This window comes from Thermobia domestica, chromosome 3, assembly GCF_964235325.1.
Source record: "Thermobia domestica chromosome 3, izTheDome1.hap1.1, whole genome shotgun sequence".
Classification (NCBI taxonomy): Eukaryota; Metazoa; Arthropoda; class Insecta; order Zygentoma; family Lepismatidae; genus Thermobia; species Thermobia domestica.
This window is the reverse complement of record NC_137456.1, coordinates 39243686-39257151: the sequence shown is the minus strand read 5'-3', so window position 1 is coordinate 39257151 and position 13466 is coordinate 39243686. Positions and strand designations below refer to the sequence as shown.

The 13466-nt window shown below is 36.0% G+C and overlaps 1 protein-coding gene across 3 annotated transcripts in view; it reads right to left on the bottom strand.

The window, feature by feature from the left end:
• Positions 1–13466, bottom strand: part of Pka-R1 (protein kinase, cAMP-dependent, regulatory subunit type 1) — a 311550-nt gene that overhangs the window by 163277 nt on the left and 134807 nt on the right. Inside the window, exon 1 of one of the 3 annotated variants that reach the window (XM_081750678.1) lies at positions 8696–8791. The exons of the other annotated variants lie outside the window; for them this stretch is intronic. Coding sequence (XP_081606804.1) covers positions 8696–8776 — 81 coding nt within the window. The 5' untranslated portion in view covers positions 8777–8791. Of the gene's footprint in view, positions 1–8695; positions 8792–13466 lie in introns of those variants that run through there. 3 annotated transcript variants of the gene reach the window in all.

The following is a 13466-nucleotide window of genomic DNA, read 5'->3' as shown; positions in this document are numbered from 1 at the left end:
GTATTTGGTGCTCCTAGAAAAAAGTTGTTTCTCTAATTCTTGGGCTCCCTCTTTCCATCTTTCTCATACTCTTTATGGGCCCGGGTTGTTAGTTACACCTTTGGGCCCGTTCCATACATGACAAATGAATTAAGGGAACAAGGGCCCCTATTAGTAAACTTTTTTATTGAAATGGACCCACGACTCATTTTTGTTTTATTTGCCTTTTATGTGTTGTTTTGTTTATGTAATATAGTGGACATATTCGATGCTTCATTTATAATTTCATGTTCGTATCGTATACGGAATAATAAAATTTTGTCTTAAAATGGGTCCCCTCGAACTGCGGGTATCTTCCTTGGGAAAGCATTTCCCCTCCCTCCTCAAGTTACGGCCCTGTCACTTATCACATACTAGGCTGGTAGCCAGCCCAAAAATCTAGGGGAAGCCCGGTAGAAGTTTGGAAGAGGGTCCCGATCCAAACGTATTATAGCTCAGCGCACAAATTTTCCGGTCGCCAAGTCGCCATTGGCGACTAGAAATTTAGAGCTGGCGACCAGTGTTCACTAGGAATGGTTTCTGCCTGAACTCACAGGGCAGCGCATTTACTGTTTCCTAAGAAAATAAGTTACACTGAGTGAGAGAAAACACGGAATGTGAAGTCTTTCTTTGTCAAACCAAAGGCCGTTTGGGGGGGGGGGGGACATCTCAATTTGTACGTGAGAGATACTGGCGACCATTATTTTTGGATTGGCGAGTGCGTCTGACTTTGAAATTTTGCACCCTGTTATAGTTCATATGCAAGAGTACTGTGAAAATTTTAGGGAACCAGTAAAAATTTAGAGGGGGCCCGCCCCCCTAGACCCAATGAATACGGGCCTGTCACATACTAATATGATGTAGACCTATCATTAATTTTTATGTCAATTATATATTATGGATCTCCAAATTTTTTTGTGACAACAAATCTTTCGCGCAGCACATCATCAAATTTCGCGTGTGGAGATACTATGTTTTCATCCAAATAAACAAATATCTCTTAAAGTATATTACTTCATTAACAGATAATCATTTTTAAAATTATTTTCTTTACCGGTCTGTTACTCTAGTATAAAATTAATAAGTTGACTTCAAATCAGTTGCAAACACTGCTCAACTTACTATCGCATTTAGTGACGTCATATTGTGTGGTGCTCTGGTTTTGTCAACTTAAGATCTCCCGGTATTCAACGAAGTCATCTTTGCCTTTCGGAAAATGGCGAAGTTTTTATGGCAGTAACGGGTCACCATGAACTAACTTCATGCTTCCCCCAAAATCGAACTTCTGCAATTCAAAGTGTAGATTTAAGAAATCTGCAAAAAGGAACTTTTGTAACATCATATATGTATGATAACCAGTGGTGTGTAGCAGAAATATTATGAATAAATCATGAATTACGTGAAGTTGAAGTGCTGTTATGCTTCCACATGGACCTTCAGCATTTGTGACTATCGACAATGTGCTACGCAGGGGCGGATCCAGGACGGACTTCTGGAAGGGGGGGGGCGTAATACTGCTACTTAGAGCTACTTTTAAGAGCTCCAAACTCTGAAATCGGTTATATTTATATGTAAAATAAAAAAGTTTCTTCCCCCTAGATCCACTCCTGGACGAGTTGTGAGTGAGCCAACACCTATTGGAGCACCTTCACGGTTACATGCTATTAGCGAAGAAAACACAAACCAAGCAAATGATTGGTCCACGTAAAAAATTAAAAAAATAAGTGAAATTTTGTTTCCGAAGACCATTTTAAGTAAGTGAACTTGAAATTTGTGCGTTTCGTAATCGTAATTTCCACCTCAGATTATTTCGGTTTAAGAAAACGGAGGAGTAGGGGAGGCTCATTTTACTATTTCAGAGAGCCTTCTTGATCAAAATAATGAACAAAACAGTCAAGAAAACCTTTTATTCTTCATTTAATGAATGTAAATCAGAAACATCATCAAATCATTGCACTTTTATTGTTCCCAGTGTTGCTAACTGTGACATCAAAGTTAACGAAACTTCGCTAACTTTAAAAGGCAGCAGTTAATTCACGAAGCATTGGTCGAGAATGGTATTTGGTGTGTTTATTATTCATGTAAAGTTGAACCATCTGACAAAATTTCAGAATTTTAAAAAATGGTGTTTTCGAGAAAATGGCGCCCAAAAATGGCGATTTTTGAAAATTTTACAATTTCTCGAATTTTTTGCGACAAAACGGTTGCACACAGAAGCGATAAAATTTTTTTTTCGGAAAGCGGGTAGCTAGGTCTTACCAACCGCGAAAACAGAATTTTAAAATTCGAACCGAAAGTGCTCGAAAAAAATTCGCAAACTTCGAATTTTCAGATAAATTGACGTTCATTTGTTAATTTATGTACAAAAAGATACGCATGCGCAAACCAAACTATAATAAAATATAGTTTATTTATATCCCTATGTACGTACCACAACAAGAATTATAACTCTACCTGTCTCCATAGGCGAATGGTGAGGCTCCGAAGTTGACCATTTTCCATGTCTTCTACAATTCATAAATTGTACTCCCCGTCTTTGATGGCCCATTACATGGCGGGAAAATTTTTTTCGACAAAACAAAAAAATATGGGTCTCTTAAAAACATGTCTAGTTGCTATAAAAAAAGTTTCAACAATATCTGAGATGGTGATGGTACAATTTTATATTTTTTTGCCTGAGTTGAAATGGAAGGCACCTACTGTTTTTTCTTCGAAAACGGTTCAAACTATTTTGTTTAACGTAAACTTCAAACGTCAATATTTCATTACTGTGGTATGTCATTTCTCTTCAAAATTTCAGAAGTCGTAGTTTCTCTTGGCAGTGTGATCTTTCTGGACGATTCTCTCAAACGCGACCTAGTTGATTTTATTCATACTTCACGGGTACATCTTATAACTTGACAACATAGCAGAACTAATTTAATTCTGAAAAAAATCCATAAGCGGTAGCTTACCCTCAAGGGTAACTTCTTTTCGAACGATTTTCTTAAAAATGACTCAGGTGCTTTTATTCATATATCATAAATAAAATGTTTCATTAATTACCCTAATATATGGCTTAAGTTACTTTTCATGGAAAAAATCTAAAAGGGATAGTTTACATTTGCGGTGATTTCTGTTCGGACAAAGTCTTCCGAAAATACCTTTGTTCCTTCTTTCCCATATAAACTACCTTTTTAAGATAAATCAACAATTTCCAACGTTTAACAGCACATATACGGGCGAACTCCACATAATTTACTAACGTGCAAGTATGGCTGCTATGACATATCGCTTCGTGTAAATAAATAAAAAGGTACGGACCACCCCAGTAAACTTTCTCGCTCCAATTTCTTAAACTAAAAGATATATTGCAGTTACTACCGGCACATTTATTTGTAGTGTTTTCTGAAAACTTCGCTCGAACAAAACTCACTTTTAGAAGTACACTACCTTTTGTGTATTATTATTATTATTATTATTATTATTTCAAGAGAAATGACATGCAATATGTGACGACTATTAATGAAATATTTTATGAAATATCAACAAAATCATATGTCACATTGTAGGAAATTGTAAACACTTATCCCCAAGGGTAAAGTGCATCCCAAGGAACAGAACAGCCTGAGTCGTGTTTGAGACAAGACGTCGGGAAAAAAACTCACCCTAAGAGGAAATTATCCCTTGAGGATTTTTCAGAACAAGTTAGTTACGTCAGGTTATTAAAAAATGTAAATAATTAACGGAGTGTGAACAAAATCAACTAGGTCGTGTTTGAGAAAGTCGTCCAGAAAGAAATCACCCCCAACAGTAAACTACTCCTTTTTTGGATTTCCTCACAGAAATGACTTAATGAAATATTTGATTTATGAAATATAAACGAAATCGTTAGTAATTGTTGCATTTTGAGTTTTTTTTTAAATTTTATTTTCACTTTTCAGTGAATGTTACAGAAATTTTAAATTTAAAATCTTATCTCCTAGTGTCGTTCGAAAAAAAAAAAAAAAACGATATTGAGTTCATATATACTACCATATATATTCCAGAGCAAATTAAACGTTATCCAATCCTAGCCTATTAACGGCATATTACCATGAATGATATCATAATTGACTGAAGCAACGTAGGCAGACCCACCGTGACCACGCTGACCCACGACCCACCACCCGCCAAAACACATCGTTATTAACTCTGACCAGTGGCGTATTTATGATTTTGTTTCGGGAGGGGCTTTGCTAACTTTCAGGGGGGGCTTTGCCTGAAAATGTGAAAATTCTGCAAAATATTTTATATACTTTACTATAGTAAGATTTCGGGGGGGCTTCAGCCCGGAAGCCCTCCCCCTAAATACGCCACTGACTCTGAGCCATGATCCAGGTCCTCCTCTCCACTGACTAAAGAGTTTACACTTATAATAAAACAAGGCTGTGAAATTATCATTAATCGGAGTGTGAATTTCTACGGTCAATCACTCAAGCACCGCTCTGTTACAATACGATATAAAATGGTAAAAGGTTTGTTATGGTCCATATTACGATGAATTTCAACTGAATTGTCATATACTGTATAATTATTTCCTTGAATTACAGATACTTTTCAGTGGGAAATAGGATGAAATTTGGAAGTCACAAATGAAGGTAAAGTAGACCAACGTAAAGGGAAAGAAAGAACTGTAAAATTCGACGACTGTGTCTCGAAAGCCAAGTAGTAAGTTCTATTGCTATTATTACAATTACAAATATCAATACTCAAAAGTGCCTAAAGTTCTTTTTTCACTGAGATATATTCCTCTCAGGGAAGTAAATATACACAAATTGAAAAGAAAGAAAAATGGAGGTCTTGAAAATAAAACATTGGCAAATTCACCAGTGTTCGGAAGATGTCTACAATGCACTGAGCAGAGTGGGTTTGTGCGTCGGTAGGTCAGAGTATGTCACGTCCTGTTCATCCACGACCCACTGACTCACTCACGAATCTTGACTCACTCCATCTCTGTCCATTTACGGAGGATCGAAAAATTCGCAATCTATGTTCGATTGAAGTATACGAGGTCTTTCTAATGTATGCAAGTCTATTCGGCAAGAGATATAAGATTTGAAATGACATATTTAACTCATCGTTGTATCTCATTGGCTAAAGAACAGTAATTTTACATTCAAATAAATAACTACGAAAGAAGTGACTGAAGAAGCAAAAGAAAACGTACAATGTTCTCAAATTCGCACGACTTAGGATTGAACTATGGGTGACCCTTCGCACGAAAGGTGAGTGCTTAACCACTGAGTCACCACGAAGATTAAGATTTAAAGCCTCAATAATCATTCTGGTAAGAGAGAGTATCCACATACTATACTGATAATTTTCAAAGTATGAACACAGGAAAGAGGTGAAAAAGGGATAAACGAGGATACTAGAAAGAGGATTTTTTCTTGAATAAAAGAAAAAAGTATCTCGTTGTGTCGTCTTATTATTTTGCTTGTCAAAAAATCTCTTAAATTAAGTAGCTTCATTTAATAACGTGAAAAACTACACAAATGGAACAGAATGGCATTCTAATTTTATCCCAGCTCGCGCCAAGTGAGTTTTGTAGTAGACTAACACCATGTGCGTGGGTTTTCTCGGGGTTCTCCCGTTTCCTCCCACTATCCGCGTTCCACCATTTCATTCATTCTTGTCATTACCGTTTTCCTTTAGTCTAGCCAGGATAAGTGTGAGACGTAAAATAAATATTTCTTTCAATACATTCTAATTATCATTTAAGTAGAGATGCAAGGGCTTGAAAAATAAAAGACTTTTGAAGTAAAAAAAAAGTATGTTACTTTATTTGAATATTTCAACTATAATGAAATAACAGTATGTTCTATCTGATTTTTCGCATTATAACACGAGAGAGTATTTAATTACTGCATTCAAAAGAAAAAATACACGAACTTCAGTAATCAAGGAAATCGATCACTTGATAGGAACGAAAGAAGTATCATTTATGTAGGAGGTTACCCGGAGGAAGTATATCTATCTATATACATAGCATTTATTGAGGTCCCTAAGATTGTGCGGGAGGAAGTTGAAAACGCTATATCGAAGATTCCTATCTCAAATATCTTGATACGACATAAAGAAAGAATTCGTAAATTTTGCAAATAATGAACTTTTACTACTGATAGCCAGCCTATCATAATGTTGTAAACTGAACTTATATTAACTTAGCTTATAATAGAATATTTGAAGCTCACAATACAATGTATTCCGTACAGAGAGCCAGGAATGTAAGTAAAATAATAATAATAATAATAATAATAATAATAATAATAATAATAATAATAATAATAAATGAAATCTTTCAGTTTTACGTCCCACGGTTATGCCGGCCAGGCTAAAGTAGACAGTAAAAATGAGAAATGAATGAAATGGTGGAATGAAGAAAGTGGGAGGATCTTGAGGAAACCCATGCATACGGTGTCTGTCCACCACAGAGTTCACTTGGCGCAAGCTGGGATCTAACCAAGAACCTCATGCACCAGAGTTGAACGCTTTACCACTGAGCCTCCTCGGCCCCCAGGATGTATGTAAAATCTATACTAACACAAATATGAGTTTGTATCTATTTCTTGTTTTATGGAACTTTTTCTTTGAATTTATGCAACTCATGTAACACACACAACAAGATGTAACGTTAGGAATTTGATACGTAGTTAGGCATCCAACATAGCTGTTGTTATATGCTGGGTTGCATCACTTATACATACTGGCAACAAATGAAATGCCAGTTCGAAAATCAATAAATAGATTGCCCCAACGTGAACATACGGCTCGTAAGTTGTGAATGTTATAAAAGAACTTTTTTAAAGGAAAACAGAAGAGATACTTTAACAAGAAAATCATAAAAAGTAAAAAAAAAAAAAAAAAAAAAAAGGCGAAAATTTTCCGCAATTCCCCCAAAATCCGGTTTTATATGATAAAACTCCACCTCAAAAAAGCAATCCTTTCTTTGCATCTTAGGTTGTACAGCCATGTATGTAGAAATTTAATGACAGGGTGTTCTTATGCTATATTGTTTGTTTATTAAAGCTCAGCATTACTTATCAGCACCGAGGCTACATTAGATGTGATAATGCGTCCATGTTTTTATGCTCTCCCACCGGAAATCAAACCCAGGACTATGTGCACCAAAGGCACACGCGCGAACTACTAGAGCATGGGAAGGGTTCGTATGCTCTATTATTAGCGAAGCAAAGTTATATTCTGTTTCAATAAATTCATGCTAATTCTGGCACGCATGTTTTCCAAATCGTTCAACATTGTTTGGTTTGACAGCACCACAGACAGAATCAGAATTCGGGAGGAAAGATTCAGTTTGTCCTCCGCCTGAGGAACGCGGAAATATTTTATCAACTTGAACACGACGTGAATTTGAACACATTGGCACTTTTTCACCCAATGTTCGGAATAGGTATCCTACAAGTCTTTCTCTAGTTTCGCTACCGCATTCAGCATTCTAACATGCATCAGCGATCGATTAACAGAACTATTATTAATTATAGTTTCAGCACTTTTGTTATAGTAGCACTTGCTAACACGATTTTTACTTGACATGCTTCTCTAAATAGATTCTGATAGTGTTCATGTATAAACGAAATGATTGGAACAAATCTCATGTTAATTCTCCCGTAGGATAAATACTTTTCGGTTTAGACCCAACATGGTAAGACAACGCACCATCCAGTTTAATGTATACCGCCAGAGGTCTTCACAGCCTTGACTGAAGTGCCAGAGTTAGTTTACGGTTAAACATTCTGTTAGTTTCGGAGAGGTAGTGAAAGTAGATTTGTCGATTTTACAGTTTCTAAGACTGAGACTTTTTTTAAAGGCTTATTACCATGTAACGCAACTGTCATACAATATTACGTTGTACAGCGAGTCATCAGATTACATGGCTATAGACAATATCTTACAGATATTTAATGCATTTTACCCTAACACCTAAAAAACTAAACACAGTGGTTTTATAGTCAACGAATGGTTTCTATAGATGACCACGCTTCTCTTAGTAGCGTGACATGTGGCCAGCACACTGGAGCTTATCCGCATTATTTCTGTCTTTCCAGACTGGAATTCGTCACATCTTAAAAATTCAGAACATTCTGCCAATTCCTTCAGGATGCAGTCAACACTGAAAGTTATGTACCCACCAGGAGTCGAACCCAGGACCAGGCGTACAAAAAGAAATGCGCTGTATTTATTTGAATATTCGGGAACACATTACACATCTAAGCTAATTTTAATATTGTTCATTTTTCTTTTCAACATATTTCAAATAATACAACGAATTATTTTCATTTAATGGTGAAAAATAGCATATGTATTTGAAAATTATTTGGAAATTTATGAAATCTCGGTAGTATATGCGGTGGGGAAGAAAAGGAGAGAACTTAATAACGAGACGTAATGTGCACGAGAAATAATTATCTTTGATTGGTAACTACTTTAAATGTACTTTATACAAAACAATACCATATTGCATCATTGGATAAGTACAAACTTTAAAAAATACTATATTTGTTGGAAGTCTTGAATTTTATTATAAATTTATCCTAATATTTTAGAATGGTAAACACACTAAAAAGGACAGCAATAGGTGTAAGGAATGTAAACACGGAAGCCCACGTGTTCAAAGATCCAATGTTAATTCACTTACCCTAATTTTAAGCGTCATTTTATCTTTCGATGCAGACGAACAACTTGCATTACGACGCACATCGCATTCGATTGAACCCATAGTTTGTGCCACAGACATAAGTACCGCGAGACCCTGACCTAGTTCAAGTTTCTGACCTTGCCTGCTGTGTTCGATCCAACAGAACTGCGGGTCACTGTGATTTCACACAACTTTGGTGTATTCAAATATTCTGTCTGCTTCATACACACTACACAAAGTTTTGTTTTAAACGCTGTTCACTTCCCGACTTATATCCATTACAAGGAGGACCCCCAAACCAGGAGTCCCGTTCTCACTTGGAAACTTTGATTTTGCATCGTTTGGGAACACACTAAAACCGGCTCATGGTGGGCAGGGATTCCCGCTCTAAGAAGGCCCAAGTGACTGTGCCACAGCTGCAGTCCTGCAGTCGATCATCTCCCCTGGCCTATTAGGCAACGCGCAACAATACCGCGCCTTTGCGGTAGCCTAGCAACCGGGAGTCCCTTCTCAGAAAATGTGGTTCCTCTTGACGTCATCAAGATAGCATGCATACATGGGCCATTCAAATAAATAAACGTGCCTTATAGTCTTCACTCCGAGCCAACCAAATATATGACATGAGCATTCATCGAAATTGAAAATCCCATTGAGGGAAGAGATAAGAAAATGACGTGGTGCCTTCAAGCATCCGTCATTCATACATCAATTCCTGTTGGAATGCCAAATGTTATCTTCTCGAAATATTAACGTAACCATAATTGTATATGTGGTATTATTAAGTATTCTGCCTTTCGACAGGTCCTGGGACTAATGAGGATTTAAAAAAAAAAAAAGAATTAATGGTCATGAGTAAAGCCCATTCACTTTGTAGTTGAGGATCTGTGATTGATTTAAAATATTAATTACTTATTTTATTACTGAGTTTCTCTTAGACACACAAAATGTTGTACGACAGTTTAAATTTGAGTCTCTTCAATTTTACTGCTAATCGGTTATAACTTAATTCACTCAAAGTATATCCTTATGTACGATCAAGACTTAGATGATATACTGATAAACTGTACGTCAATGTACTAGCAGATAATTATTGTTCTAAAATGAATTTACACTTTATGTGGCATGCTGCGTAACTCGACCCGCAAAGGAAGAACTTTATATATATATATATATATATATATATATATATATATATATATATATATATATATATATATATATATATATATATATAAACACGAATACAACTAAGCAAACAAGAAAAAAGTAAGAAAAACGTGGTCTCATGGGTATGGTTAGATATGCGTAGCGTGTTTTCTATGCCCGAAAGCCCGTGTTCGATCTTCGATGAGCACACGTAGCTCGGATCGCAGTTACACTATAGTCAAAATACAAGCAGACAAAGCGAAATTTTTACATTCTACTTCTACTCAGGTTCAAGGTTCATTCACAGAAATATACAGTTCATTTGGCTAGCTCTCTATTTTCATTTACATTTGTTCACCGCAGTTTTCATAAAATAAATAATTAAAAAAAAAAACTGATCGATTAGAAAATGCCAACTGGCATTAATGTATTTGTATTCTGAACCACTCAAATAACATCGATTGTAGAAACGAATGTTAAACCACGTATAACAGAAACAAAAAGATGATAAAACATGTAAGTATAAAAACGAAATCTTTACAAGTTTCACGTCCCAGTCTTATGCCGGCTAGGCTAAAGGGGACGGTGATGATGAAAAATGAAGAAAATAGTGGAATGAATAAAGTGGGACGAAACGGAGAACCCCGAGGAAACCTACACACACACAGTGTTTGCTCACCACAAAGTTCACGTAGCACGAGCTGGGATCGAATCAGAGACCCCATGCACCAAAAGTGAACGCTCTACCACTGAGCCACTGCGAAAGCATGTAAATATACCACGATTCAAGAAAGTAAAATATATTATTTGTAAGTGTGAGGCTACGATAAGACTGGCTAATGATTGGAACGGAGACTAATGCGTTGCCATTTACAATCACAAACAAACCATTTACACAACAATAAAGTCCCCATTGCATCCATTGTTAATTATGATTTTCCACTAACATCTCTCTACCCAAGCGTAACTTTCAAGCACATACTACAGATAACATCTGGTTCATGTTTGCCACTGTTTTAGCAATTCAAAATAGACGCAACACGCAGTTTTTGAGCAAAGTATAATGTTTTTATTTTAAAATATCGATATATAACAATTTCGTCAACTAATTTAACCTTTGCCTTCACTACACACATTGGGCCTTATTCAGAGTCGTTCTTATTTTTGATTAGCGTCAGACTAAGGATTTGGCTATGATTCAAGTGTTAGTCAAGCCCTTAGTATGACGCAAGTCACACGTAGCTACGACTGTAAATCAAGTCTATTATCTTGATCTTATACACATCATCGAACATAAGATTATATCTGATGAAGTCAAAGGTATCCCTATTTGAGGAAACTGTTATCGATATTTTAATAATAATAATAATAATCATAATAATAATAATAATAATAATAATAATAATAATAATAATAATAATAATAATAATAATAATAAACCTAGTGCTTTGCTCAGAGACTTTTGCAGATCAGTTTGAACTGAATTATTATGCAACCCAAAGATTTCTCCATGATAAACAAGGAAAGGGGAATAGTTATGACAAACTGAAGAACACAAACTAACCATCGTTAAAAGCACATGAGAATGGCAATAAACAAATAAATGACGCATTGTAGATTGTTTAATACACTTTCTGTGAACGTTAGACACTAGGACGAGATGAAGAAGGTGATGTGTATATGTTATAGAGTAAAAGTCAAGAGATACGAGTACGTTGCAAGGTTCCAGCTGTTTGATTTGCTGACGTCAACAGTTAAGAGCCTCATAAAAGTGAGAAAAGCCAAGATGCCAAGACCATACTGTGTTTTGTAAAGGCATTACGAAAAATAAAATAATGTGATCCACTGCTCGAGAAGAACGAACACAAAGAACAGAAGAATGAACACCAAAAGAGGAAAATCATATTACATATGGTTTACACACATTACATCATGTAGGCCATATAATGTACAGGGTGGACCATTTATCTTGAAACGCCCTTGTAACTTTTCAACTAATAGACAAAAAACAAATAAATGAAATCTTTGAGTTTTACGTCCTCGGTTATGCCAACTAGGCTAAAAGAGACTATGACAATGAGAAATGAATGTAATAATGAGATTATTAAAGTGGGAGGAAACGGAACTCCGAGAAAACCCATGCACACGGTGTTTGTCCACCACAAAGTTCACTTGGCGAGAGCTCGGATCTAAGAAACCCACGCACTAGAGGTGAATGCTCTAGCACTGAGCTACCGCGTCCCTACAAAAAATATATATATATATATATATATATATATATATATATATATATATATATATATATATATATATCATACAAATATCGGCAGGGAGCAACAATTGACGTATTCTGCAATAATACTGGACCAACAGTGTTGCCAATCTAACAAAATTTTATTTACTTATTTAACGAATTTCCAGATACAGCATAATTTTGCCATTTTACAAAGGGAAATGTTAACAAACAGGAAAAAAAAATAAAGTATCATCAACAATAACAACAGCAGCGTCAACAAAGTAATATTATTTGGCCAACACGCATTTATTATTTTTCAAATGGCAATAACTGACAAAAGTTAGGCCGCGGTAGCTCAGTGATTGAGCGTTCACCTCTGGTACATGGGGTCCTTGGTTCGATCCCAGCTCGCACCAATGAGCTTTGTGGTGGACAAGCACTGTATGCGTAGCTTTTCTCGGGGTTCTCCCGTTTCCTCCCACTTTCTTCGTTCCATTATTTCATTCATTTTTCATCGTCACCGTCTTCTTTAAGCTAGCCGGCATAGCCGTGGGACTTGAAACTTAAAATTTGATTTAACTATCAAAACTATACCTATGCTCTATGGAACCCGAAGATTTAACGCCGCATTCACAAAAGCCCACTGGATCCAGTTTCTACTTCGTATTCCTATTTCTGCGAGATCCATCTTTATATTGCCCTCCCATCTGCACCTAGGCTTCCTAATGGTCTTTTTCTGATTGAGTTTCGAAATAAAATTTTGAAAGTGTTTCTACTTTCTTCAATTCTGGCTACAAAACTTGCTTACCTGTGCCTCTTTAACTTAACGGCCCTTTCAATATTAGGTAAACCGTATAAATTATGTAGTTCCTTCATAAGCTTCAAATTTTTCGACAGAATTCGCGATGAGAAAAGATTTTGGACTGAATAGTAACACGAATTCTCTACTTTCAGTCGACATTTAATTTCTTCGTGGATATGGTTTTGGTTTGTCAATGCTGATCCTAGATATTTTAACGTATCCATAATTTGCACTATAACGATTACAGCGAACATCCATGTATTTAATTTTCCTTACGTTTACTTGTATATCCATGACCCTACAGCCATTTAATAAAACCTCTACATTTCTTTCTATTGTCCTCATGTCATCCCCTATCAGATACCATCATCAGCATAAACACAACCTGGTGAGTGCCATTCAGTATTAGGCTCTGGTTGCAATCGATCATTTTCCTTACAGCGTATTCTGTAACAAAATTTAATAAAAATGGAGACATTCTCGACGTGACATTGTTTCAAGACATTCCCGACGTGAGAGCTCGTGGACAAGTATTTGCTTACTCGGAATTTACTTTAGGATTCATTAAAATACATCTTAATTAATCT